This window comes from Neolamprologus multifasciatus, chromosome 16, assembly GCF_963576455.1.
Source record: "Neolamprologus multifasciatus chromosome 16, fNeoMul1.2, whole genome shotgun sequence".
NCBI classification, from domain to species: domain Eukaryota; kingdom Metazoa; phylum Chordata; class Actinopteri; order Cichliformes; family Cichlidae; genus Neolamprologus; species Neolamprologus multifasciatus.
The window spans coordinates 27,878,989-27,905,256 of NC_140454.1; the positions used below are offsets into that span (position 1 = coordinate 27,878,989).

A 26,268-nucleotide genomic window follows, 5' to 3' on the forward strand; every position below is an offset into this window, starting at 1 on the left:
TAAGGCTGAAAGAAACTTTGAAGATGCTTATGGAGGCTAACCAACTTAGATCCAACCTTTACCTTTAAATTAAACAATTTTCTAAAGGTTATCGCATATATTCATCATCCAAGCAGATCCAATGTGTGCATGACTCCCTCTTCCCAAACAGGCAAACTCCATTAGTCTCCCTCAGAGAGTGGTACACGCAAGCAAAGGTTAAGAGGAATTTATGCAAATGTGAGCTCCACTAATGCACTCAACACACCCACAAAAAAATGAAACAGATTTTTTAAAATTTTATGATTATCATGTCAAATTCTTTTCAGACCCATAAACCTTTGTCAACCATCACAGATGACCGCCCGACGCTGTTTGTATGTTTGTTACGCTGCATGTTTACTTTACATTAATTTCACGTCTCTGACATTCTGAAGGTAGAGCTGCTCAAACAGAACATGTCAATATTTGAGCGTCGGTGTTTTGGGCGAGAGATATGTTTAGTCTGCTCTCGATGCGAGTGTGAAGGTCTTCTGCTGGCATTTCTCCCGGTTCCTTGAGATATTTGACAGGGGATTTACTCTGCGTTGTCACTGTGCTGGAGATGGAAGTGAATCCAAGTTCTTCTTTCTGAAAAGCAAATTCCACATTCTATGCCCGGACTTTTACACTTAGAAAGCAACTCTTCCAGAATGTCAGGGGCCAAAATAGTCCACTGCTGGCCCCAGGACATTTGGGTTTTTCCCTGCCAGCTAATAACTTGAGTGGACAGATGTGTGGTGACAGGGAAGAAAATGAGTATTGCTAAACGTCTCCCCGAGCAGGGATTTGCTAATCATAGCATATCAACCTGAATTAGGAATATTCACCCCGTCAGGCTTTTGCTTTTTCCTAATTGTGGGCTTCATGTGTCTGTATTAAGAACTATACACAGCATTTTAGGAGTTTTGAGGGTGGTACAGGATTGTAAGCTTTTGCAAGTGTTGCTAGCTTACAACCTACATTAGTAACCAAGCTGATTTCAGTTTCCATCTCCATTTGTTTTTGGAGGTCTGTGGTACTAGAGGTGGGAGTAAAGTTTGTTTCCTGAACTCTTTATCAGCTGGAGAAGATGCTGATGTTTTGACTGAGATAAGCAGATTCATCAGCAGTCTGTCAGTCAGAAATGTGATTGTAATATAAGAACAGTATTAATGGAATGCCAGTTAACAACACTGTCAGTGTTTTATGAATGGTTTCTCAAGTGAATGTTGAAATCTGTGTTTCCACAAAGTCAGCTTTAATTGGTGTAGAGTGCAGAGCTGAAAGGACTGAAGCTCAAGACACAAGTTCACAATTAGTGTTGGACTGTGATTTCTCCGCCGACTTCCTGGCAATTCTTATGTATAAGTGGATGTAACATTTCCAACATTTTCTAAATTCTGGGGTCTTCACTAAACGTGGAACTATCCTGGAATGTGGAAACAATTAAATTCAAAACAAACTGTTTAAAATTGCAAAGACATTTTGAAGAAGTATGTGTGGTAAAAAAAAAAAAATCAAACCCTCAAAGCAGCTGATAAAAATCACTATCGGTGAGGATGGACTGAAGCCAGGGTCCTATGTTAAATCTACTTTTAGCACCGTTGAGTTTTGGGATCTAAGCTATTCAGATCGCCACAAGCTACAACATATGGTGGTAGGTGGAAGGGGAATAGTCAGAGGCAAGAGGACATTAAATTAAATTTCTGGTGTCCAGAAATGTATTTAATTTTTAAAAATTTGAGGTCATATATGGGCTACCCCCTGCTTCCCAGAACAGAGTCCGCTGGCGTGGTGTTGCGGACCTATGCTCCACCAGGAGTCTACAGGAAAATTGATTGATGTGCTGTTCAGATCTGCCGTGCTTAAAGCTGGAAAACAACAGGTTAATCCAGACCTTTTTGAGATAACAAGAGAATTTACAAAGAAATCTAAATGTGGAAATTGTATTTATGTATTTACACTCTCTAGGGTTTACATTATATAAGACAAAAAAAAAAAACATATCAGAACGTTTTTGTTGTTTTCTTAGGAAAAAAAGAGAAGTAAATGATCAATTTTGGTTCTCTTAAAACTATTGCTGCAGTAGCTGCACTTGTGGAAATGAAGGCTGGCTTGGACTGACTTCCACTTCAAAGTGGATTGATCACTCCTGTCCACAAAATAGAGCACGCAGATCGATTTGTGTCTTTATTATAATATAAACAGACCACTTTTTCAACACTGCTACATTCCACTCCACTCCTGTCCAATGAGATATCATCTCTGCGGTTCTATACAGACGGATAACAAATGGAAGATGAAAGACATCTGAGTACAGACTCTTCCACGGCGGGTCACCAAATGATTTTAAATGATGACGGCTTTCACGATCACATCAGAATAAGACTTAAATAAAACCCATTTAAACACCAAATGCAGGAATCTCTTTTGGAAAAAGAATGGGGAGTGTATAGTGCGGTGTATTTAGTATATATCAGTATATTTTTGATTCATTTTAGTCTCCCGTGAGTTTTCTTTTGAAACTGTGGAATAGAAAACAGTTTGAAGGGTAATCAGTAATGCGGGGCCAGTTTCAAACTACTGCAGGTCTGAGAGGAATGCTTGAACATCTGGAGGCGTGTCCCTGGAGAATTTCAAGCTGTCAATGAGTGAAAGCAGGGATATGATTAGAGCACCATGCACACATGTCTCCGTCACCATTGTTGGAGCTTAATTTTGAGTTTACATCAAAGCTGTGAAAAATGGAAACAGCAAACAAAAAATATTCACGAAATGCTAGAAAAGGGTGAAGTTTGATTGCCTTTGCACAGATCCCCCCGCCACACACACGAGCTTATTAACTGTGATTGAAACCAAGAAAAAACAGGAAAATATCTAAACTATCCACACTTTTAAAGATGAAATGGAGTGATTTACAGCTTACTCGTCTTTTCTTAGCCCAGCCCTTGATGCTTAATAGCTTTAGTCGATATATTTGATTGACATTCCTGTTTATATTACTTGTTTGATTAAAGACTTCTTTCAGTCTTCAGTACTTCAGTACTGAAGCACACGACATCTTCCCTCCCACCCATTGCCCGCAGTCTGGTAGATGTCAGAGTGCGTGAGAGTTATTTCACCTCACAATCCCTAACAAGCTTAGTAATTCAGCAACAGTCAAACGCAGATATAAACTATTGATCTTTGTCTGGCGCAGGCGTTAGAGATATGAGCCTTAATATCACCGCCTCTCATTCAGCCTGCCCGGCTTCCATAAAGTTGAGCGTCTAACCACAGAAGCAGACCTCGCTCTCTCATAAGCCCCGCGGTGAGCTTGATACAGCGGCGGGTTCACAGGTGTCATTTCTCCGCTAAGTACTCCAAACACCGACGCGATCGTTTCCGTGTCCCGCGCATATTTTAACAACCGGCGGCGAGGTTTTTGTGAGCCACGCTCAATCCTCCCTTTATTGACCATTTAAGCTCCTCGCTCGCCGCAATCTGAAAGGCTCCCGTACAACAAAAGCAGCGGGTTTCTGCGGCTGGAAAGCGGCCGTCTCCCTGAGCCCATGATCGGTGTTTAATGCACGGTAACAAGCAGAGGTGGGTCGGTGTTACGCGCGCCCACAACAGTAAAAAAGAAGGCTTTCAGCACCACGGACAGCTCCTGTGTGCACCTTTCAGCACATGACGCTAACACGTCAGCCGAAACAGCTCGCACTGTCTTTTTGTCCTTTTTTTTTTTTTTTTTTTTTGAAACTTGGGTCCTGCAAAAGCATCCCTCCCCGGAAACCATCACAAGACCACTTGAACACCCTCCTCCTCCTCCTTCCCCTCCTCCACTCCGTCTTGGGCTATATCCTCCAAAATACCAGCATCACTGAGAGTAGACAGGGAGAGAGACCAGACACCCCGGAGAAGTGTCAGGCTGGTAAAATGTGAGAACACTCCGTCTTTCTCGCTTCAGCAAACGAGCGTGTCCGAAACTCTCCTCCCTTTTCCCGGAGGGGGGTTGATGTGAACGCACAGGGCTGCGTTGGCTTCTCGTCACACGCTCGCCAAGACCTCGCACATATTCAATCGTGACGGATTCGTCCCTTCGCTCCACCACTCCTGTTTAAGATTCCGCAGTTGACAAGACGGCGCCTTGCCCTCCCCGTCTCTCTCATCAGACTTATTTTGCGCCGAAAACGGGATTCTGTCCGCTTTTCTTTAGGATTCGACCAAGTTTTCCCTTCCGAGGAGTTTTACAATGACAGCTACCAAGGAGCAGCCGAATCAGAGACAGAATCAACCGCAGCAGGATGAGGTGGGCAACTGGCTTTTTCTTTTGACTTCCACTTTACCCTTGTGCTTTATGTTAAACTCTGCGGGATAACCTGTTCCGCAGCCTGTTCTAGCTTTAGGGTTTTAGGTCTGCTGAGAGGCCAGCCGCTGTGGCCACATCCACTAAGTGAAATGTGTAAAAATTCAGTGGCCGCTCGGCTCCCCCTCTCAAGCGGCATCAGCTTTCTGTGCAGATAATGAGGCTGTGGCTCCAGTGCGAAGGGGCTCATTCAAGTTGGGGGCTGCACGTAGCAGCATCGAATTAATCGTGTCGTCGCCAGCTGTGCGCGGAGCTTATTGTCAACTGTCAGGACTGGGTCACAGAAAGCTTGAACGCCGTGGGCACACGCGCTGTCAGTGAAGAGGGAGAGATTGAGAGAGGAGCACTGCAGCTTGGGCGCATTGTAATTCAGCCGTTGCCTCCTGTCAGCTGCCCCCGACACCTTGAAAGAGAACAGTCCTGGAAAATCACTTTATAAGGGTGGGGAAAAGGGCGCAATGTGTTCATTTTTCTACCTGCAAGACGCACATCAGCTCTACCTGATGTTCTCATCAGCTCATTAGCCTGCAGGGGTTAAACGTTCTCGGTTTGGCACCTTCACACAGGTGGCGTTGCGCACTGCAATGCTTTTTTTTTTCAGGACAATAAGATCAAGACTGCAACTTGACAACCACGCACGTGGGTTTGCGCCAAACCGCTGAGGCTCAATCAGCTTCAATTAATGGTCACCATCAGTTTTCTATTCATCCATCAGTTTGCTTTTCAATTAAAACAAATGAACAGTTCTATGAATGATGCAAATTCCATCTGTTTCACCCCGGGCTTTCCTCTGAGAGGTCCAAATATATTCTGGGTGCTCTTAATTGAATTCAGTCATGTAGTCCTATTATTCTAAGAAATCAAAACCTCGGCCTCATAATTGAGTTTCTGTGCCTGAAATATTAGAAGGCCTCATGAGATGTTGGTGAAGTATGACAGCTCACAGTTTTCTTTGCTCCATCCTCTATACTTAAAGCGTAGTGGATACTACTCAGTAAGGCTCTCAGGCTAATTCAAAGTCATGTTGTTGATTTCATGTGTGAGCACTGACTACTCAGTTGATTAGGGATGATATTGTGTACCATATGTTCATAAATGCCAGAAGTTGTTAAGCCTGCAGGCAAGCTGACTGTGTTGGTGCTTTTATGAAGGCATTTCTGGCGTGTTTAAAAGCATTCAGTAACATAGTGGTGACTTCAAAGCAGCAACAACATGAACATATAAGTGTGTAAGAATCACAAAGTCAGGTGATGGAGGTATTGTGAGCAAAAATGTCAGTGAAGTGAAGACAATTTGAAAACCCTCTGTGAGTTTTTCTGTGTTGGGAGCTATTGCATAAGATTTGTGCAGCAGGCCGGCGTCATGTTTGCAAGCATTGGGGGTGAGAGTAGTGCCTTAGCTGAGCCAAAGCTATTACTGTCCCAGGTGCTGTCAACCCACAGTGAGTATGTATAGCTCTTTGGCAGGCTCTTAACAGGGTAACTCTTCATCAAAGTTGCATGAAGATGCTGAGAGAATTACAAAAGGGGAAAAGACGAAGGTGTCTCTAAATAATGGGTGAAGGAGAAAAGTAGGCCGTAAGCTGTTTTTTAAATGCAAAGTGGAGGACCGGCAATTCTCTTTTCATACTCTGCTTCTCTTTACTACAGTTGAGTCCATTGTTGTTGCATTAAAAGCCTTTTTTTCTCTTTCTTTTTTGTGGTTTTGTCATTCTGACAAAAAAGAGAAAAAAGTAAAAGATAAAACCCACAACTAGCCACACAAATAACACTGGTGGGAACTGTGTGACGCAAATCCATAAAACTCTCCAGCTCTTCACTTGCTTTTTTAAGAAATCTATTATTTTGTCCAGAAGGATGGCAGCCAGCTTGTTTTTTCCTCCATCATCCAACAATTTGCAGCAATTTGCAAGAACCACAAAAATACCTCTATAACCAAAAAATATGACTCTTCTCTTAAATATCCATCTGTGCAAAAAGCTAAATAAAAGTTTTCAAAATTCAGACACATGAAGAAAAAAATACCATGGAAAAGACATCATCTCATTCTTCATGTGTGTTTTCACAGACATGACTGATGTGTCGATGTTTTGTTGTTTCCAAGGACACATCCAGGGGACTCCAAGGACTCGCTTTTAAAGGATTCTCACAGATTTCAGTTTCTCCTACAATAAAGTGGATATATGTTATAGTTCTTGGCATGTTAATAATCCAGCTAGTCATTTTGATGTATGGTTATTGGTGTGTGTAGGTAGTAGCAACTATTGTCCCTGTTACAGACTGCAACTTAGTGTATGTGATAAAACGCAAATAATAAAGCTGACTTTAGAGAGGTTTTGACTTTGGCTTAAATTCTATGAATTTTCTCAAATGCTTTCCAATGCTGTTAACGTTAATGTAGGAATTGGGTTTTCAAAAAGGAGAATGTGTGCATGAAGAAACAAGCAAACAAAAACCCCAAAATAAAACAATATAACTCATTCTGTTTTTCCCCATTTTAAGGAGAATGGGCTACAGCTAAATTTCAGACTGCAGGACCTTCTGCTATTCCTGGTAACTGTTAGAGTTTGCCCCCTCCTACTTCTGTGTCAACACAGCTGAAACAAGAGACATTTTTTTAGTTCTTAGAACTCCATTTTTATTGTTTTTTTTAAATTCCCTTAGAGTAATTACTTTCCCATCCTAAGCATGACATAGGTGTACTGTGACCAGTCCAAAATTAGCAATGCACACTGCAGCTTTTAGCATTTTCATTAACACTGGAACAAAACACAGGGAAATTAATCAAGGGAAGGCTTTACTGAGCCTGTAGCCAATGAGAGAAGCACTATGCATGTGATTTTTCACTCTTCAGAAAAATATTAGCTTGCAATTCCTTTCAGCTTGCATATTTTAAACCAAAGCCACAGTGAAGCAACACAGAGAGAAAATGAAAGCAGGATCGGAAGAAAGTAAAACATGAGGTGACATTGAATTATCAGCGACTGGCTGGCTGTTATATCTGATCAGAGTTCCTATTAGCAGCTCAAATGCAAAAAAGAAAAAAAAAGAAAAAAAAGAAGGTATTCAACTCCTGAAGGACCCCCCTTGTGGGTATTTGTGCCCACCAGAATTCTTTGGTCTGGACTAAAGTGTTTTAAGATGCTGACTGATATGCTGGCTCTCTAAGCCATTATGTGCTGTTGTGATGAGCTGTTCTTATGCTGACTGTTAAGACCGAAAACAAATCAGTTCACTGGGATTTGAGACAACTCTGTTTTTCTTCATTTTTATGTTTTTCCTCTGTGTGCTGTTTCAAAGACTGGCAGCTAATACACTGGAAATCGTTTGTCCTATGGTGATCATTTTATGTTCTGGACTGGTGATTTGTTCAGGTGCACATGATACACGGACTATGATGACTGTATAAATAAATGTTTTTAGTGATTGACCTTGATAGTCATAAAAAGCGTTATAGGCAGAACATCTTAACTGTTTTTGCTTTGCTTTAAAGAGAATACATGCAGTCAGCCAACTGTGAACGGGAGCAGTGGAGAAGTCTTGGCAGTGAAACCATACAGTGTGGCCAATCCCTCTTTAGTTTCACTGCAATCTTAGAACAAACTGACTCATTTGACATTGGCTGATCTCACGCTGTGCTGCCTCCTTTAACCACACACACAATACAGGCTGACTGAGAGGTTGACCTCTCTTTGCGACCCTGTGGCCAGCTCAGACTCTGTGCAGTCAGTGGGGTGTATAGACTCAGCACCTGGCCAGACAGAGTGTTCCCCTCGGCTTTGTTAATGGAGCCGTTGCTGTCTGTGACTGGGACTAGAGGCGAGCGTTAGGAGAAAAGGATGCCTACCCTATTGTGATTAAGAGGTGTGCTTGCACACACTGTGATCCGGTGGCCTGGGAAACTGTAATTCACACTAATGGAGAAAATGTCCTGGACACTGCTGCTGCTGCTTCAGTGGGCTCAGAGACAGTTACTGAGAGAGGAAAGAACAAAAAGGAACAGGTTGCAAGGGAACTCGTGAGCATAGGTGGACAAAGAAAAGGAAATGTGAAGGAGGCAAAGAAGAGGGGGAAGGTGAGAAGACAGGGCCGGTTGTGTAAATGACAAATGGATTTAAAGAGGGTCACGTGGAAGATGATGATGTGTGAGAGGAAATGAAGTGAAAAGAAGATGTGTTAGCATGTTCAGGAATGTGAGGAAAGGGACAGTTTTTTATTAATTGCTATAACTTATAGCAACAATAACGTGAAAACAATGTGAGTTTTGTATAATGATGAACTTACAGTAAAACACGGTGTCTGCAAACACAGGTTTTTCACTTACTGCTTAGTGTCCAGCTAATTTTTAGCCTTTTGCAGAAGGAATGTTTTTGAATCAGTGACTTTGCTTTTTTTCTTTGTGCTACTTATAATTTGCCCTTTCACCCTGAAAAACTGTAATAAGAAGGAATTATTCACAAGCGCTCATATGTGACAACCAAGGAGTGACATTAGTGTCACTTTTGCCATAAAACTTGTGCATCATGTTTGGATAACCTGTGAACCAATGAAAGACACAGCTAATGGTGTTTTTCCTTGGAATGACATTCCTATCTGACTCATCAAGTGTCACATGTAGCACCAACATTAGTGAAAATTCACTTTTTTATTTGCCTCTTATGTGATAATAACTGCAGAGAAAAAAATAAAACAAAGGTGATCTAAGGAGCTTGGAGAGAGGCTACATCAGTTCCTGAGGTCACCGGTGCCCAGAAGGGAAGCAGCCTCTTGGATGCGAGGTGAAACATCTTCACAAAATCTAAAGAAGTCCAGTCGTTTTCTTTCTAAGCTCCTTAGACTGCCATGACTGGATGACTGAGAACCTACACAGACAAGCAAAGGTCTGCTCCCTGTGGGGTTATAAAGTATGCGTGTTAACCTTTGGGCTTCCAAGGTGTGGCCTTAAGTTGAGAGAAATAATGTTTGTATCAGATAAATAAAATCTGTGAAAATATAAGCAAAACCAAATACTTAGTTACTGTTAAATGTTGACTTTGGATTTTCTTATTTTTGTCTTTGTGGGTAAATTAAATGGATTCAAAGGGGAAAAAAAGGCATAACAAAACAGAATATTAGGAGAAGAGACTGAAAGCTGCTGCTTCATATTAGGTTTATTGTTAATATGATTTGAATGCAAGATGTCATTTTGTATAAATGGGTATATAAATATCAATTATATAAATGGGTAAATAAATGTTCAGCCCATTTCTGCATTGGGTTGGCGTCACGTTGGCTGGCAGTGCTTGAGTTTTGCATCACATTTTTCCATCTTTTGGGCTGAATTTGTATTCAGCGCATGCTGTTCAATCTCAAATCGAATGGACAGAGAGGAAGAGCTGCTATTTTTTGAACATTGCATAATCAGAAGCACTGCAAAGTGTCCCAGCCTGTGTGCTGACTTACACTCACCACCTTCCTGTCATAAGCTTGTCTCTGTATCCCGAGGCGACCGGTGCCCTGAATTAGCTGAAGCTGACACATGTTCCATCCTCGAAAGGATTAAAAGGCAATTACAGAGTTTGAGTCATCAGTTGTGACACAGACAAGGGGACAGGCTGCAGTCGAACCCGAGATAGCAGGAATTAGGAAGAGGAAACAGTCAGACCTTCTACCTGTGTGCGTGATAACAGGGTAGCTTGTGAGTGAATGGGTAGTTGCAGGTAAAGCACACATCTCAGTCACCACTAATTCACCTTTACCTGATATTTTATGAATGCAAAGTTGGATGTAGATGTGTGTTTTTTCTTCACTGGCTTAAAAAAAAAGCCTTAAAATTTTAAAATCACCCCAGGCAATTTTTTCTCCGCTCTAATTGAGATGCAGCAAATTTTCCCGAGCTGCTCAAACCATAATTGTGGTGCTGGGCATGTGGACCAATCTCACTTGAGAGTGAACCAGAGAATTGTCTTCTGAACAACAGAGGCAACAAAAGAAGTAATTACAACAACAAATGTCCTGGGAGACACACACTCTCTCATGCAAACTCTTTCTTTCTTGTGTATTCTCTCCCAGCAAACATGGTTTAAATATCATGGAATTATGGCAAAAACTGCATTGTAGGTGAGCAGATGTTGGCTGATTTTGGCATTTCCACAGACAACAGTGGTCACGTCAGACTGTTTCTTACAAAGCAAGGATTGTTGTTTAAATTGTTGCCATAAAGAAGACAAACTCAAAAGTCTACATTGTGGAAATTGTATCTCTTTGTCCCTTGCCTGGTTACATTTCTTGTCTGGAGTCAAGCGCTATATCCCTTTTTTCACTGTTTTAGTCAGCTGGCTCAGTGTGATAAGAAGTAGACTCCAGAGCACAGGTCACACATCTGAGTCCCTTTTCCTCTCTCATAAGCTGGAATGTTTTATATATGTCAAGTTAGGCTACATAACTGAAACTGGAGATACCTCAAATGTAATGTGTTAGTAATAAATGAAGCAACATTAAGGAAGATACTTGAACTTGTTTTACTCTGGCTCTAGTCACACAGGCCTCGAGACCAGTCAGCAGCCATCTGGTAAAGATTTGCAATCCCGGACTGAATGATTGATAAAGAGTGACTGATTGTAAAGATATGTATATATATATATATATATATATATATATATATATATATATATATATATTGTATATATTGCAGAGAAAACTTGCGATTGCTTTGGTAGCTAGACGGTTGCAACAGCCGCAATCTTTTTGTGAGTTTTTGCAGACATCTTCCATGCAAAATACTTGCCAAATGATCGTGCAACACCAAAATGTAAGTAAAGTAAAACTAGCACCTTTTGAAATTTGTTACTTGCACGCATTGCACATTTCACAGTTTCACGACACCTGCAAGTATCTGCTGATAAGTTGCCATCTTCTGTATAAACTAGCAACACCTGTGGCAACCTGCCAGCAACAAAAGCAATCACAAGGAGGTTTTTGGTGCAACTGATTTCATTTGACAAAATACAGAAACCTCCAGCAGGAAACTGCTTGTGGAATATATATTCATCTCAAGTGATCAGAAGTTGCTAGGGGTCACCAAACAGTCTCTAGACCTATGTGATTGAGGCTGTAGGCCACATAGTTGATGCGTCATTGTTTAGAAATTTTCCTGTGTGCAACATGAGTGACATATTGCAAAGCCACAATATGAAGAGTACACGTCAAGAAGAGATGATCAGCCAGTGCCTGATGTTGAAATATTTGCGTGAGAAAGTGAAGCTGGGCTGTTAGCAGAACCTTATCTTTCTACTTTGTGTTGTCATGTCTGAGAGCAGTTGTCACCAGTGCAGGAAGCCTTTGTGTCAACCTGGACTCTCTGTGGATGTTGTCGAACGCTGTCAAAAATTCCAGCAGTCTCATTTCTTTTTAACACCAAAGTACAGAAATTAATTTTAGATTCCTTCCTTAATTTGTTCTCATTAATATTGACTGGCTGGCTCCTGTCTGGCTTTTTCCTCAGCACTAGTTCATCAGCCCAGCTCAGATGAAGTGCAGGAGTATTTTCTGGCAAACAAGGTTTTCTGCACTTCCAGGACTTATAGTAAGCACTGAGGGCAGTCGCAGATCGATTTCACTCTCTGGGCTAGATAATCAAAGCCTCATCTGAAAGGCCGGTGATATTGATAGCACTCTACTGATACATAGATAGACCACTGCATCTATTTATCGACTCTCCGTTGTATGTTCACTGAACATGGGTGAGAGGAAAGTGTACAGACCTGTACAGTGTGAAGTGCAGTGAACACTAAGACCAGGTAAAGGGTGTCACATGTGGTTGATGTGACATTTTGTAACAGAAGCAGAACTCTAAACGACTAAAAGAAAGATTTTCAGTTTATTTCAACCTGCTGTATTTTGTGGCTATTGAGTCATGCTAACATTGTTGTGAAAAACCGATCTCTGCAGCTGATTTAGAAAACAACAGATTTCAGGACAAGAAGTTCAAGCTCCAAGCAGCAGTCGAAAAAAACCTGATAAATGCTCCAAGTCCTGCAACTGTGCCGATTCCTCTGTCTTCTGACTCACTTTAAATTTATTGTTCTTTTTTTGTTGTTCATGTTTTAATAGAGAGGAGTCCATTACGTTTATAGTGATGGGTAATTCATGACATTTTATTATCAGGATGAAATGATTGCTTCTTTTTTTTTCCTGACCTTTTGTCTTTTGTTATTATAAATCAAGTGCACCTGTTTTCTTTCATGTCAGCTTGCACCTCCCTAAAAAAGTACCAAAAAACAAACAAGCTCACTCAATATTATCATATGAGCAGTACTGACACATCAATATTTAATTTTTAAATATCACAGTTACCGTCAATACATGATAATCGTGACACCCGTAGCTGAAACACAGAATTTTATGGAGAGTGACTTTCACCTTTGTCAGAGTAATTAACTCGAGAGAAAAAAAAAACAACACAATTAAAGCCGCACACACATACACGGTCTCTCTCTCTCTCTCTCTCTCACACACACACACACACACACACACACTAGATTTAAAAATCACTGGTTAGGGCTTTGCTCGGCTTACCTAAAATGCACATCAGTTCTTCCTTTCTGCACGGATTTAGACGCCACCACAAACTGTAACCATGCCGAACCCTTAAACACTGAGCATGCTGTGTTAATTCATCGAACCATCCACAGACTTAAAGAGTAAATCTCAGTTTGTGAAGTCTGCTAAAATACACAGCAGTGCTGTAAATCCATTCCCTGCCATAGATTCCTGTCGAGAAATCTTGTACTAACCTTGATAGCGAGCTACAGTAAGTCACAAACATTTTTTTCTGTCAACCTTGGAGTTTTCACAGCTCACTTACTCAGACAGACATCTGTCACAGTCTTTTTTTTTTTGGCTCGTTTTTCAAGCTGCCATTTCATGATTCAAGATGTCACCGACATCCAAAGATGCAATTAACTGCAGTCATATCACATAGTTGTCTTTGAAGTTAAATGGTGTTATTCGAGGCGGGGAACTCGCTTGCTGTTCATAAACCCTATATGGAACATCGAAAACAACAGTGACTGTAATACACTAGCAATTGTGTGTGCATATGTGAGTCTCCAGAGTCTGATACATCTTTTTCTTATTAAAACCACATCAGCGTGCCTCACTGTTGTACTGGGTGATGTGTTTATTCATTATGATTAACATGGGCACTATAGCTCACCGTGCTGCTGCAGTAAATATGAGACCGTTAAATCAGGATTAATCTGTAGCAAAACATAGCCCCCCACAGTGCACTACTCACACCAGTTTGGGCAAAATTAGCTAAAAACTACAGCTGTTCTAGGAAACAGCTGAGCCTGAGCTCACACTCTATGGGACTGATGATGAGCTTGTGATTTGTTGACAATTACAGACACCGGGTCTTTGTGTTAAACCACTGTGCTAGAAAGTAATAGAACAGAATATCTGTTTATTGTCATCGTACATGTACAAAGAAGTTATGGGTGCTCCACTCCAACTGTGCAGGAATAAAATATAAATAGTAAAACAACAGGAGAAATGTATGCAAAGCAAGAGAAATGCACGCACTGGAGAACAAAGTGATTGGAAGTAGTGCAAAGAACTTGGTCTGGGTATAGAGTCTGTGTGTGAATGGCCTGGGTGATGAGGGTTACTCAGACCTTGGCTCAGATTGGCAAGGTGTGATTGGTGTGGGGGTAGGGTCGGGCTTAGGGCGTCAGGCGGTTCCCCGGGAGCATCTTCCTTGGGGGGCTCAACCCGGGGTAGCGGTCATGGCCAATTGGGGGCTCTGTTGGCTCTTAGGTGACGGCTTCCTCGTGGCTACGTGCAGCGGGGCTAGGGGAGGGTCTGTGCTGACGGACGGGGGTTACTGACCTGGTAGCCTGGCTGCCCCTGGGTGGGTCCGGGACGGGCGTGAGGTTCTGGGGGCGCTCCGGCTCTGGCCTGGGGCCCTGGCCGGGCCTCGGGGGCCTGGGTCCTGGTTGGTGTGTTGCCGGGGTTGTGGGCCGGTGGGTATATGGGGGCCCGCCACTGGCGCAGGGTGCCGCCGGTGCGCCGAGCCACCTGGGGGGCTCTTCAACTGGTGGGGGGGGGGTTGTCACATCTTGCAGGAGCTTTCCTCTCTCAGGAACTCTCTCTGCAAGAGGGGGAGATACAGGAGAGGTGGAGGAAGATCTCAGCCTGGGCGTCTATTGTCTTATGTAGTCTGGAAGATGAGTGGATGATGGGGTGGGTGTAGTTTTCTCTGTTGTGGGGTTGGGTGGACTGCCCCGGGCTCTGTGGGGCCGGGCGGCGCCGCTGCACTGGTCCCCGGTTCGGATGGGCCTGGGCCCCCCTTCCCTGGCGGGTCGCGGAGTATGGGGGTGCCTACTGGGGTCAGCGGGGGAGCTGGCCCCAGGGAGGGGTCACTTGCCCCTCCCTTCCTTCCCTCCCCATCTCCAGCTGCCTCCCTCTTCCCGCTCCACCACAACCACCCACACATGCAGGGCCTTGGAGTAGGGGTGTGTCACCAGGGTGCAGAGGAGGTAACCCCCCCCCCCCTCTGTCCCCTTCTGGCTGCCTCTGCCTCAATTTTATCCCGCAACTTAGACATTCACATTACTCACACTCTCACTACACATACATATAGGATCTTGGGGGTGGGCACGCTACACGGAATCCCAATTACCATCAGGGTGTACACCTCACCCCCGGCGTCGTTGCCCACCTCTCAATTTTAAATACACGTAGACATTGAGGGCTAGCAGGAGGGACTATGCGCTTACCTGCTGCTCTCTGGCAGGTAGCTCCATGCCCTCCTGGGTTTTAAATGCACCTTAGAACACACATACATCAACACTACAATGAGCGGGTGGAGGGAGGTTAGGAGTCTTCTCTCACCCTCGTTCTCTGCTTCCTGCTGGAGCAGGGGGGCTAGGAGGAGGAGTTGGCCGTCCGACTGGGATCCGGAATGTGGGGCCTCCCTGCTGCTGCGGAGTCGGGGCGGTCTGCTTCTCCCCACCGCAGGGAAAAGGGTAACACAACCTGGGTCTGGGTGCAGTTCCCCCCTCCAGGGGCAAGGGTACCTAGACCCGGTTCGTAGAGTACGCTTGGGGAGTGTGATTGTGTGTACAGCGTCTCTTTATGTCTGTCTCCACGTTGGTTGAGTGTGGAGTAAGTGCATATGAGAGCATGAGGGTGGGAATGGATGTTTGTATCTGTGTGTGCCTGTATGTCTGTGTCTATATGTCAGGTTGGGTATCAGATGCCACCTCTCTGAGGACAGCTCAGGCCCTCCAAGGTTTGGAGGCCTATCTCCCCCCACCACTTCCCCTGCCGGGGGCGGACTCCCTCAGACATCGGTGCGTTGGTGGTTCTTTGTGTCCGGGGGTGGGCGTCCGGGTACACACCGGCTCACTCCTTGGCGGCTGCTTATCGGGGCCTGGAGCCTGGGGCTCGCTTGGGCCACCTCGGAGGTGGGGTGCCCCCGGCCTCTCGGCCTGGGGCTCGGTCACTCAGGCACAGCTGGCTGCCGGCGGAGCTCACGGGCACGTCACTGCAGCCCCCCCTGGCTTCTGCTCCGTGGCTGCTGGGTGACCCCTCATCTGGGACTCTCCTCGGCTCTTTCTGGGACAGTGGCGCGGCTGCCCCTCTGTTGGTCTTCCTTGGTCTCTTGTGTTCTGGGGGCCTCTGGATGTCTGGAGTTTTGATCTCCTCCATACCTGCTTCATGCCCTGGAGGACGGGGCAGTGGCCCCCCACACCCTCTAGCAGATCATTACATGAGGGAACCTTTTAAGAAAACAAGCGCGTCCATGCTCACAGGTGTACACACGGGTGATCACACACACAAACTACACCCTTTTTGGCTCCTACCTCAATGCACACTGTGCTGTCGATCTTACGTGCTGCACAATAATGTTTAATATTTAGTAGTTACTGTCATATTCCCATATATCATTGTGATGTGGTTTATTGTATTACTCTCGTTTTCTTCTGCTTGTTTTCTTTTTTCTTTCTCAACAGGTGATCCAGGTGATCGATATATGTATTTATTTTTTTATTTATTTATTTTTTTTCTTCTGCTTATTCTGTTGGTTTTTGTTTTTTGCCCTTCTCCCCCGTCCCTCTTCTCAACTGTCTTTCTTTCCCTCTTTCTTTCTCCCTTTTCTTTCCCCCAGTCAAATCTGTCCCGTATTCAGCAAGTGAAAATAAAATAAAGAATAAAAGGTGAATCAAATGGACCATTACGGCAAAGCTGGGATGGTCAATTTGGTAAAGAAAAACCGTTGGGCATCTTTCTTCGCCTTTAGACAATAATTCTGATGGCAAAAGAGCCAAACGGGACAGGCAAAAAAAAAAAAAAAAAAAAAAAAAAAAAAAAAAAAGATTGGCAAGGTGAGTGGGCGGGGCGGCGGCGGCGGGGGGGGGGGGGGGGGGGGGGTAGTGTTTATTAACAACCAGCATTACCAGTGTAACCAGTATTAGCTACAAATACAATACATTTTTCAGCTTCAGAAGCTATTTTATGAAATCTGTAGTTTCTAAAATTAAGATGTCCATTGGTGGAGGATGCACAGATTATTACAACAGTGGGATGGGCTTCATCCATTCGTGTAGAGGTCCCTTTTTCTGTCACAGGTAATGCCGTGGCCAGGTTTGTCTGGTAGATGTTTTAAAGGACAGTATTTAACCCAAAGAACTCTTTTCCTAAACATAATCAAGCTGCTTATTGCTTAAAAGAACTTACACGGGTTACAAGTGAAAAACTAAGAAGAGCATCTTGCTCTGTGACACATGGGATAAGCTCCAAAACCCTCATGACCCTGGATTGAATAAGGGGTTAAGAAAGTGGATGGATGGAAATAAAGTGAAACTTAGCACAAACACTGCCGGAGACATTTGGAGCATTAGATGGTGAGAAGGGGTTCACCTTGAAGAAGTTGGCAGTTAATCACAGGACTGTAACAGACAGACAGATGATCATTCACACCTACAGATAATTTAGAATCACCCGTTAACCTAACAAGCATCTGTTTGGGCTGTGAGAGGAAGCCAGAGGGAGCTTCATGCAAGGGAATCAGCTGGCCCATCCATTCAAACCAAAGACCTTTGTGCTATGAAGTGACAGTGCACCCCTGTGTCATCATTAAATTAAATAACAAAAGCTGCTGTTTCAATACAACTAGTTAAAAAACAGAAATGACTTTACAGCTTTTTTTTTTAATTCTCCAAAGACTTTTCTTTAAAAAGTGACCTCGTGTGGGAGAATGAATTATGACTGCTTTCTTTCTGCAGTGCAAATATAATAAATAATAAATAATGTACAGTGGAAGTGAGAAAACAGAACCTCTGAAGAAAGAGTCAGGCCATCAGACAGCGATACTCACTTGTAACAGCTACTACTAGGTGTTCTTTTGAAAGCATGGTCTCCTCATTAAGGACTGTGAACACAGGAAGTTTTACATCTTTTTCAATCTTATCTCACACCATAAATGTGTAGCAGCAACCCAAAGTGTATTATTTGTATTCCTTTATTTTTCTTGCTATGTGTTTTGGGGTCATAACACTGCCAAAATGCAGCTTACCCTGGTACCGTGTGTTGCCACCAGACGTATCTAGAAGTATCGATTTTAGCGTCGTGTCATCGCGTTTGGAATTTACTTTAAAAGTGTCACCAACAATCAAAAGGTCCCTTTCAATTACCCAATTAGCTGATGAGATCCACTGCTAAGCTAACTATAAACATGCTTATTTCTGCTCTGAAGTTGGACATTTTAACGCTGCAGTCTATGGGGACCGACTCAGTTTAGGAAGCCTTTATGAAATCTGACAAACAATGCCTGATAGGTAAACATGGTTGCATGAGCTGTTTGACAAGACAATGAAGGACAATGTTGTTTGCTGTGTAGGATGCTTGATAGTTGTTCCACATCCTAAACAGGTCACAGTGTTTCCCATAGACTTGCATCTGTAGCTGTAGAAAGGAAGAGGATTGTGTATACACAGCACATATGTGTGAGCATGAAAGGATGTGTGCCCAGGATTCTTTAACTTCCTAGGACCTGGCGTCCACATATGTGGACATCACATTTTGGGTTATTTAGACCAAAATACTCAATTTTGCTGTACATGGGCCTGATATCCACTCATGAGGACATTATACTGCTACTGTTCTATCAAAATTTTAAACAAGTATCCCCATATGTGGCTCTCATTCTTCTTAAAAACAAAAATAAGGTAAAAAAAAAAAAATCTGGTAATTCTTTGTTTTACATTCATCGGGCCCCAATATGCCCAAATATCAAAGAGAAATTAAAAATGCATGACGTTGAAGAGTTTGGGTCTTAGGAGGTTAAATTAATTAACAAATACCATGTATACTTATGGCCTCTGCTTTCGTCCTGTAGACAAACACCACTTTCATTGTCTGCTCTGTCTTCTGTTCTGCAGTCTCAGTGAGCTCCAGTTCAAAATGAATACCTCCACCTTCCAGAACACGGACTAACATTGACAGCTGCAGTCCGAGACAATAAAGCTGGAGTTTGTTGAACCACAGGATCGCAGAGGGTCGTCCTAACAGTGACCTGACCAGTCTGTTCATAGAGACACCCTAGGCAGGAAGGGTCAGAAAAATGTCTGGGCTTTTCTAGGCTCTGTTCTATTTCCACACAATGGAAAACATTAACATGTATTTTATACTTTTTAAGTCAGCTGTGCATTATGTTAAAATATATATTCAAGATTTTCTACATTTAGGACAACAGGTAGTTAATGGTTAAACGGCAGCAGAGAGACATAGTTCCAGGGTCTGGAAGGATGACGATAACGGTTTAAACTAATTTAAAAAATACCCTAAAAGGGTAATTGCTATATTCCACTGTAGGCATTGTCTTTATTTTCATTGTGACGGGATATTTTTGTCTTTGTGTGGCAAAGCGGGCCGTTGCCTTTTGTATCCTGTTGCCAAGACATCGGCCATCGTAATCGCCAAGCCGAGAGCCACTGTAAACATCACTGAGAGTGAGATCATCAAATCAGTTGCCGCTGCACACCTCTTCCTCCAACTCCCAACTGTGCTGTCCTTCCCTCTCCACCTCTCCATCCCCACTAATTCCCTCTCAACTAGCAATTTTATAGCTCAGTGCCTGCTGAATCCTCCAATGTGACCCTATAGGTATAAAAACCACACAGTGCCACTTTTCAACCACACGAAGAGACAATTTCCTGCCTGCTCCAGACGCATCCAGCTCCTTGTCGACGAGCTTCTCTTCCTATTGCTGCTTAATTCAGGCTCTCCTTTCAATTTTTATTTCTCCCGATAAATGAGATTTTGTTTCTGAATTGGGAGGAAATGGCTGGAGTCTTATCCACAGCCCGGAGTGTAATGTGCCTAGGAATGTAGTCAGCTGTGTCTAATTGCGTTGAGATTGGAGATTTGACTGCTGGGGACTGAGAAAGGCTTTAGTGTCCACCATGTAAATGAACTAAAAAATTGCATTTAAATGTGTGCAGAAAATTCAAAGCAAAAGGTGATTAATAGAATTAGCTTTATTGTCCTGTGTCCTTCACGTACTATAGGTGGTTTGAGCTTAGATTTATCAACTATAGCGCTCTAATCCATATGAATGCATTTCATTTAATCCTCTCCAGGCCTTTGTTTGTCTAATAAAATCAGTCATTGCTCTCTTTTTGCGCATCACTGACTTCAGTGATTAGAATTAGCCAGGAAGAACATTAAATGTCTTTTGGCAAAATTCATACAATATAAAAGTATATTATAAATCTCCAAGCTAATGTGTCCCGCAGTAGACTGTTCCCATCTCTAAAGAAAATGACTGTTATTACAGGATGTCAAATGTCTCCTTCATAGATTTAATTATATTTCACTTCTGATACACTGATGTTTTTCTTACTGTCGACACACCGGGGAGGATGTACAGCAGTGTGTGAACTGTTGTCATCATAGCTGTAAAACAGGATCAAATATGAAAAAGTGCATATACACAGAAGGAAACAATTTGTATCAATGAAACAGGCGTGACTCTACAACACCTTTCTGCGATAGATTCGGTCTAAAAGAAACTCTGATATGATTGTGATAAAATCTAAAAGATCATCCAGGAAGAGATTATTAGCAATTCTGTGGAATCTAAATGAAATCCAGTGATGTGTTGCGAGGACAGGTACAATGACATCTTGTTGATGTTCACTCTTGTCATCCTCACATTTGAATGTACCACCGTGTTGGTTTTTACCACCATTTAATTTAGGACAAGGGCTCAGAGATTGTCAGATTACAGAGAGATCCTACAACAAACCTGGAAAGGCAAGATGTTCTGGAGAAAACGCTGAAAAAGTCTGTGGTTGCTTTGGTTCCCTTTGCAATTTCTTAGATCTCCATATAGGTTCTTTCTGAGCAGCAACACCTATTGTTCAGGTTTAAGTCTACAGCAAGGTTAATGTGACTGCAGTGATAATCCAGCTGGCCTGCAACGGCGCTGTGGTGACCATAAACTAGGTGTAAGCGTCTGAACAAAGGGGACGTCTGAATAAAACATCTTCAGTTTTCAGGTGAACAGTTGAAGCAACTGGACGTGGGAGTAAATGGGAACTACTCATGACCAATGCTCAGCTGCACACTGATGCTCAATGAACAAATTCCTCCACAAGCAGACAGCGCTATAGAAGGCAAAGCATCTAATAGTCTAAATGATTAGAAGCTTAATTTGTGTTAAATATTGCAACCACACATAGAGAGACATTGACTTACTGCTCAGCCCAAAAAGTTTGAGATCCTCCTGGTTTACAATATATCTGTCAGAATGAGTGATTCATAGTTTTTTGGTATTGTTTATATAAAGCCTAAAGTTGAAATTAGATGAAATCCTATCAATTATTAACAACATCTCAGCTGGTGAGAGTTATTGTTGTTTACTGTTCATAAAGACAAATGTCAGAGGAACGCAGCAGCTAATTACAGTTTACTGTGTGACTTGGCGAATAATAGCACATCTGCTAAAAATAATGACAAAAAAATGCAGTGAGTAATCTCTGCTGTTTTCTCTTGTTGTACACCAACAAACTAAAACCACATCACAAAAACCATCGAAATAAATCCATTATTTTGCTCCTACTTTCTCACTTTGAATAATTTAGACAGTATGGTACACAACAACAACAACAAAAGGCATTTTAATTTCTGCCCAGTATTTTATACGTAAAGGTGGGGCAAAGTCTTTGCTACATAACAACCAACTTAAACTACCGTTCACATGATGTGACATGATATGATTGTTAATGCGGCGTAGTGGTGAACATGCCTTACATGTGTAAGATCCGCAGCTGGAGACCGGGGCAGGCAGAAGCGCCCCCTCAGGGGATCACAGGCTAGTGTACTCCTTGATCCCACTCGCGGATAAATGGGAGGGTTTGCATCAGCAGAGGCATGCGGTGTAAAATCAGTGCCAAATCAAACCGCAGATCCATCTGCTGTGGCAGCTCCCCGGGAATAAAAAAACAGCTGAAAAGATTGATCACTTGAATCACTTGAATCATAATATATAATTCAAGTTTCAGTGAATACAGTATAAAGAAATACTCTACCTGGACTTCCTGCTACATAATACATGGTTTAGTGCTAAGGATGTATCATTAATAGCCAAATATAAACAAAGTGTAATGAAACTGTCTCCTATTAATCGATGTAATGAAACGGGATATGCAGTGGGTTGATGTCACACAGGATGATGTTAGAGATAGGTTGAGGCAGGTGATCCTCTGTGGGGACCACTAAGGGGAGAAGCCAAAAAAAGAAGAAGAAAGAAAACGTATCTCTGTATGCTGGAGTGAGCATTGTCAAGGTTCATTATTGACAGGATTGAATTATTCAGACTTTCGTAGGTTTTGGAAGACAACCAGTGGAGAACTTGATGTGCCTGAACTCCTGTATATACACATGAGTAACCATTTTTAAAAATAGCTTTCTTCCACTTCATCATTAACGATTTCACTTTACTGGAGCTGTTTAATTCTTTAATTGAACGCTTATGAAGGCCAAGTCAGTTTGGAGCTACACTGCTGTAACTGATGACTTGGCTGTGTTTGTTTCATACACAGAGTCATCTATTTGCATTCGTTTTTAACGTGCCAGCTGTTACATGCAGGCCACTGAGGAAGATGCACAAGACTGTAGTTTCTTTAATTTAATGTCAGTTTACTGCAGTGACGCAAAGAAGAACAGAAAAGATCATTCAACATTGCATTCAGTAGTATTTGGTTTCGCAACTGAAATTAAAGGCATTTTTTGCTAATTGCAGGCCTTGTGTATGTTTGCGTGTTTTTGTTTTTTAATGTGTTTGGAACAGTTATGTACAAGTCACAGTGAATTAAATCAGTCGGGAGAATACATAATGTAAAGTTAACAAAAGATCATATACATTAATCATTTGCTGGTTTCTAAAGCTCATTAGTGTGTGGAATGTAACATTGTTTTTCTATTAAAAAGCAGCATTGGGAGTTTTATGTTTATATTTATTGACTGACATTCAGGCTTTTTGAGTTTAAGCAGACACTCGATTCTATTGATGCCATACTACAACTGAGCATTTTAAATGAATAGATTTTATACGTAGTATCAGAAACAGCTTCACAAAGGCTTTATCAGTTGTTAAGACTCATATTTCACCTATCCATGCAGCCTTGTTGGAAGGAAAATAATCAAACTGGTGAAAACTGTGAGAGTGGTTCTTGAAATACGAGGTGATAAACCAAAATGTCTTTCTCAAAAGATTTTTTTAAGTAAACTGTCCTTCCACAGTGTGGTTTAGTTCTGTTCTTTTTCCTTTTACCAGTAGTGCACTATAATGTGGAAACTGTTCACAGTGTTCTTTTGAAACGTCATCACTAGTACAGAAAATGTTTGCTGAATATTATATATGAATCATGAGGATACAAACAACCTTCTTTTTAGCACTTTTCTTGCTTCGCCAGGAACTAATTTAACTCTATTCTGCTTCTGTATTGCTAAACTCAGTACTTGGCTGTGCGAGTCATCAACCCTGTATATGTGAAACCAATATAGTGGGGATGGTGACTAATTGAGAATTATCTCGCACGGACCAAAGGCCAATGGCAGCATCCTTGAGGACAGGGCTAATAATGCTGAATACAATAAGATGACAACATGTATAAGATTGCCGTTTCCTGTTGCCCGTTGGATCAATTTGAGATGTTAAGCCTCGGGACCCCAGCATGGCTTTGGCGGTAGCTGTCAATGATTCACGAGGCAGTGAGAAATGGTATTTCATGGGCAAACAAAAATAAACCTGTTCAGATGGCGTTATTTTTTTCTTTCGCACCGACCTGCTGTTATTGTTAAAATGGCTCAGCCTCTGCTGAAATGCTGCTTGTCATTTGTCACACTATCGCCAAGGTCAGAGTCCAGGCGAGAGTAAGCTCACAGCTCTATAAATAGCCTGACTCCTCTGACAGAACCGCATGTGCAGACACACATCTGTGCACAGTAAAGCCTGTAAAAATGAGCTTATTAGCAGGAGTTTGATGAAGCTGGCAGGGGTCTTAATCAAATGTCTCAGAGGAGGCATTAGCATTCTAATATTACGTATTGTCTCATCATCGGGCTCAAAACTATGTTTGCCTCGAACAAGGTGTGTGTATTAACTGAGCAGGTGTTGGGACATAGCTTCTATTTGCATACCTTGAAAGCTTGAATTCTGGTGTATTACTGAGATGTCTTGAGGCTTTCGAGCGCAGCACAGCCAACTACAAAGGGCACACTTTGCAACAGCTGGAAGAATACTGAACATATAAATGCAGGACTGCTAAAACACAGTGATAACCTGTGGTGTTTGTTCATGTTTTTATATTACACATTGATATTGTTATCTCCAACTCAGAGGAAGGAAGGCTGAGAGCAACAGCAGGGTTACTCTATCACTTTTATTTAAGTTTTTTTTTCCTTGTGGACGTCTTGACTGCTTCTAAACAAGCTTTATACCTGGGTCATAAGACCCTAACAAACAAAATATGGGGCAGGGAGTATTCTTGTATTGGACATGTCGGTAATGTGGATAGGGAGTCTAAAACTGTGGATATATTTAACTTAAAACACATGACTATGCAAGCCACAGGTTTGGCATTTGGCAAATGAAGAACAAACATACTAAGCAAATACAATGAGCTAAGTGAGAAGTAGTACGTAAGTAGTGTGGAGTTCTCTCATATTATAGGACAGAGAACATAGTTGAAAAAAGTCTGTCTGTAGCCCCATATCAAGTGGGAAACCTGCTCATCTCAGTATAGTTGGAGATGAAGGCAGGGAGAAGGATCTCAAAGACTCCTACATGAAAAGCGATATGATAGTGGCAAGGATAGTAACTGTCCTGTCCCTCAGCCTCACCAGGAAACATATCCACTTTCATTGCTGCCCTGATATAGTCAGCTGAGTTGTAGCTGACATTCAATGTGGGCATTTCCCCTTTTTTCTCCTATGGTTCGCAATAGCAGATCATCTGCCTCCATCTCAGCCTATCTCTTGAATTCTCCTCTGTCACACAAATCTTCTGCGTGCCCTTCGTGTGTCCTCCTCCTTTGCTTTCAACCAACACTAGCACAGTTTCCATCAGCACCCTGCTGGCCAGCAGCACCAAAGGCGTTTGCCAAATCATAAAGACTGAGGTTTCCATATCAGATAAGTTGGGATTTGGGTTAACAGCGAAGATTTTGCCTTTAATGACACAACTCTCCACATTTATGTGGGTTTGGGCCCAGAATCACTAGCAGTTCATTGGCTTCTACATATACAGTACATTATCTACATATCATTGTTAGATATTCAATTTTCTTCATCATCTAACTCCTGTATCAACAGCAGGAATTAGATGTCATTTCCTTCAGTCGCTGTGGTAGGATTTGGATGTCCTGTGCTGGTGTAATGTCAGAACTGAATAAACGCTTTTAAACCTAATTTTGGTGCAAACCACCAAACACCTTAGCTGTTGTAATCAGGTTTGACTGCTAACTGATTCTTCATGTGCAGTTTTTTTCTGTTGGTAGCTTTCTCCACTCTTACTTAAGGCGTGGCCTTAGCCCAAACAAACTGCCTGGAGAGGTTACCAAGATGGCTGCTGAGTACCAAGAACGGCTTTCACAAGGATCTTATCATAAAAAGTGTCACTGTAACAATGTTAACAGCACAAAACCAAATGCAGACTCACTGCTGCTTCTCTGTTGTGCTCTCCTTCTTCTGCCATAACAATCCACTGTTATTTATACAGTAAGTTAAGGCTCCTCATGCAATTACAAAGACAGGTGATGTGATTATAGAAAATACTCTGTTAGTGCACCACTAAGGCAGGACTGCAGAGGGAGAGGTGTTTGGGTGGTGTGCAATCATCTGCTTTGGTGCTTTAACGCACACACGGCCTTGTTGAAAACAGTGTGGAATAAAATCAGTGCAGCACAGAGATTGTGATGAGACACTCCACTGATGTTGCACACGGAGACCAATTTACTAATCATGGGATGCAACACTCACAGAGCTTTGTGAAGCGAGAGAAAATAATTCTGATGGTGTCAGCATCTTTTCTTTTTTCATATTTTTGTGCAGTGCTATCCACACTAAGGAATAAAAGTCAACATAATCTCAGAGCAGATGCTATGTCCCCCATAAGATAAGCTGCAGGAAAACAAAACTAGAAGATAACCCAGTGCTGAGTTACTTTTTATCAGTCTGCACTCACCCTGAACGCTGCAGTTGGAGCCCTCAGGTCCTGCTGGAATTCATGCATGGAATAACATCATCAGCAGCGTTATCTCAGCTATGCTTCCAATGCTTCCCTAACATCCCATGTGACAGATTATTTTCCGTGGTCTACTTGACCTGATGAATAATTGACTGTATTGATTGAGTGTGATGGTGTTTCTT

At 42.4% G+C, this 26,268-nt stretch overlaps 1 protein-coding gene across 2 annotated transcripts in view; it reads left to right on the top strand.

The window, feature by feature from the left end:
• Nucleotides 1–26,268, top strand: part of LOC146500969 (inactive dipeptidyl peptidase 10-like) — a 251,993-nt gene that overhangs the window by 107,518 nt on the left and 118,207 nt on the right. The window contains exon 1 of one of the 2 annotated variants that reach the window (XM_085136351.1): nucleotides 3,728–4,291. The exons of the other annotated variant lie outside the window; for it this stretch is intronic. Coding sequence (XP_084992477.1) covers nucleotides 4,235–4,291 — 57 coding nt within the window. The 5' untranslated portion in view covers nucleotides 3,728–4,234. Of the gene's footprint in view, nucleotides 1–3,727; nucleotides 4,292–26,268 lie in introns of those variants that run through there. 2 annotated transcript variants of the gene reach the window in all.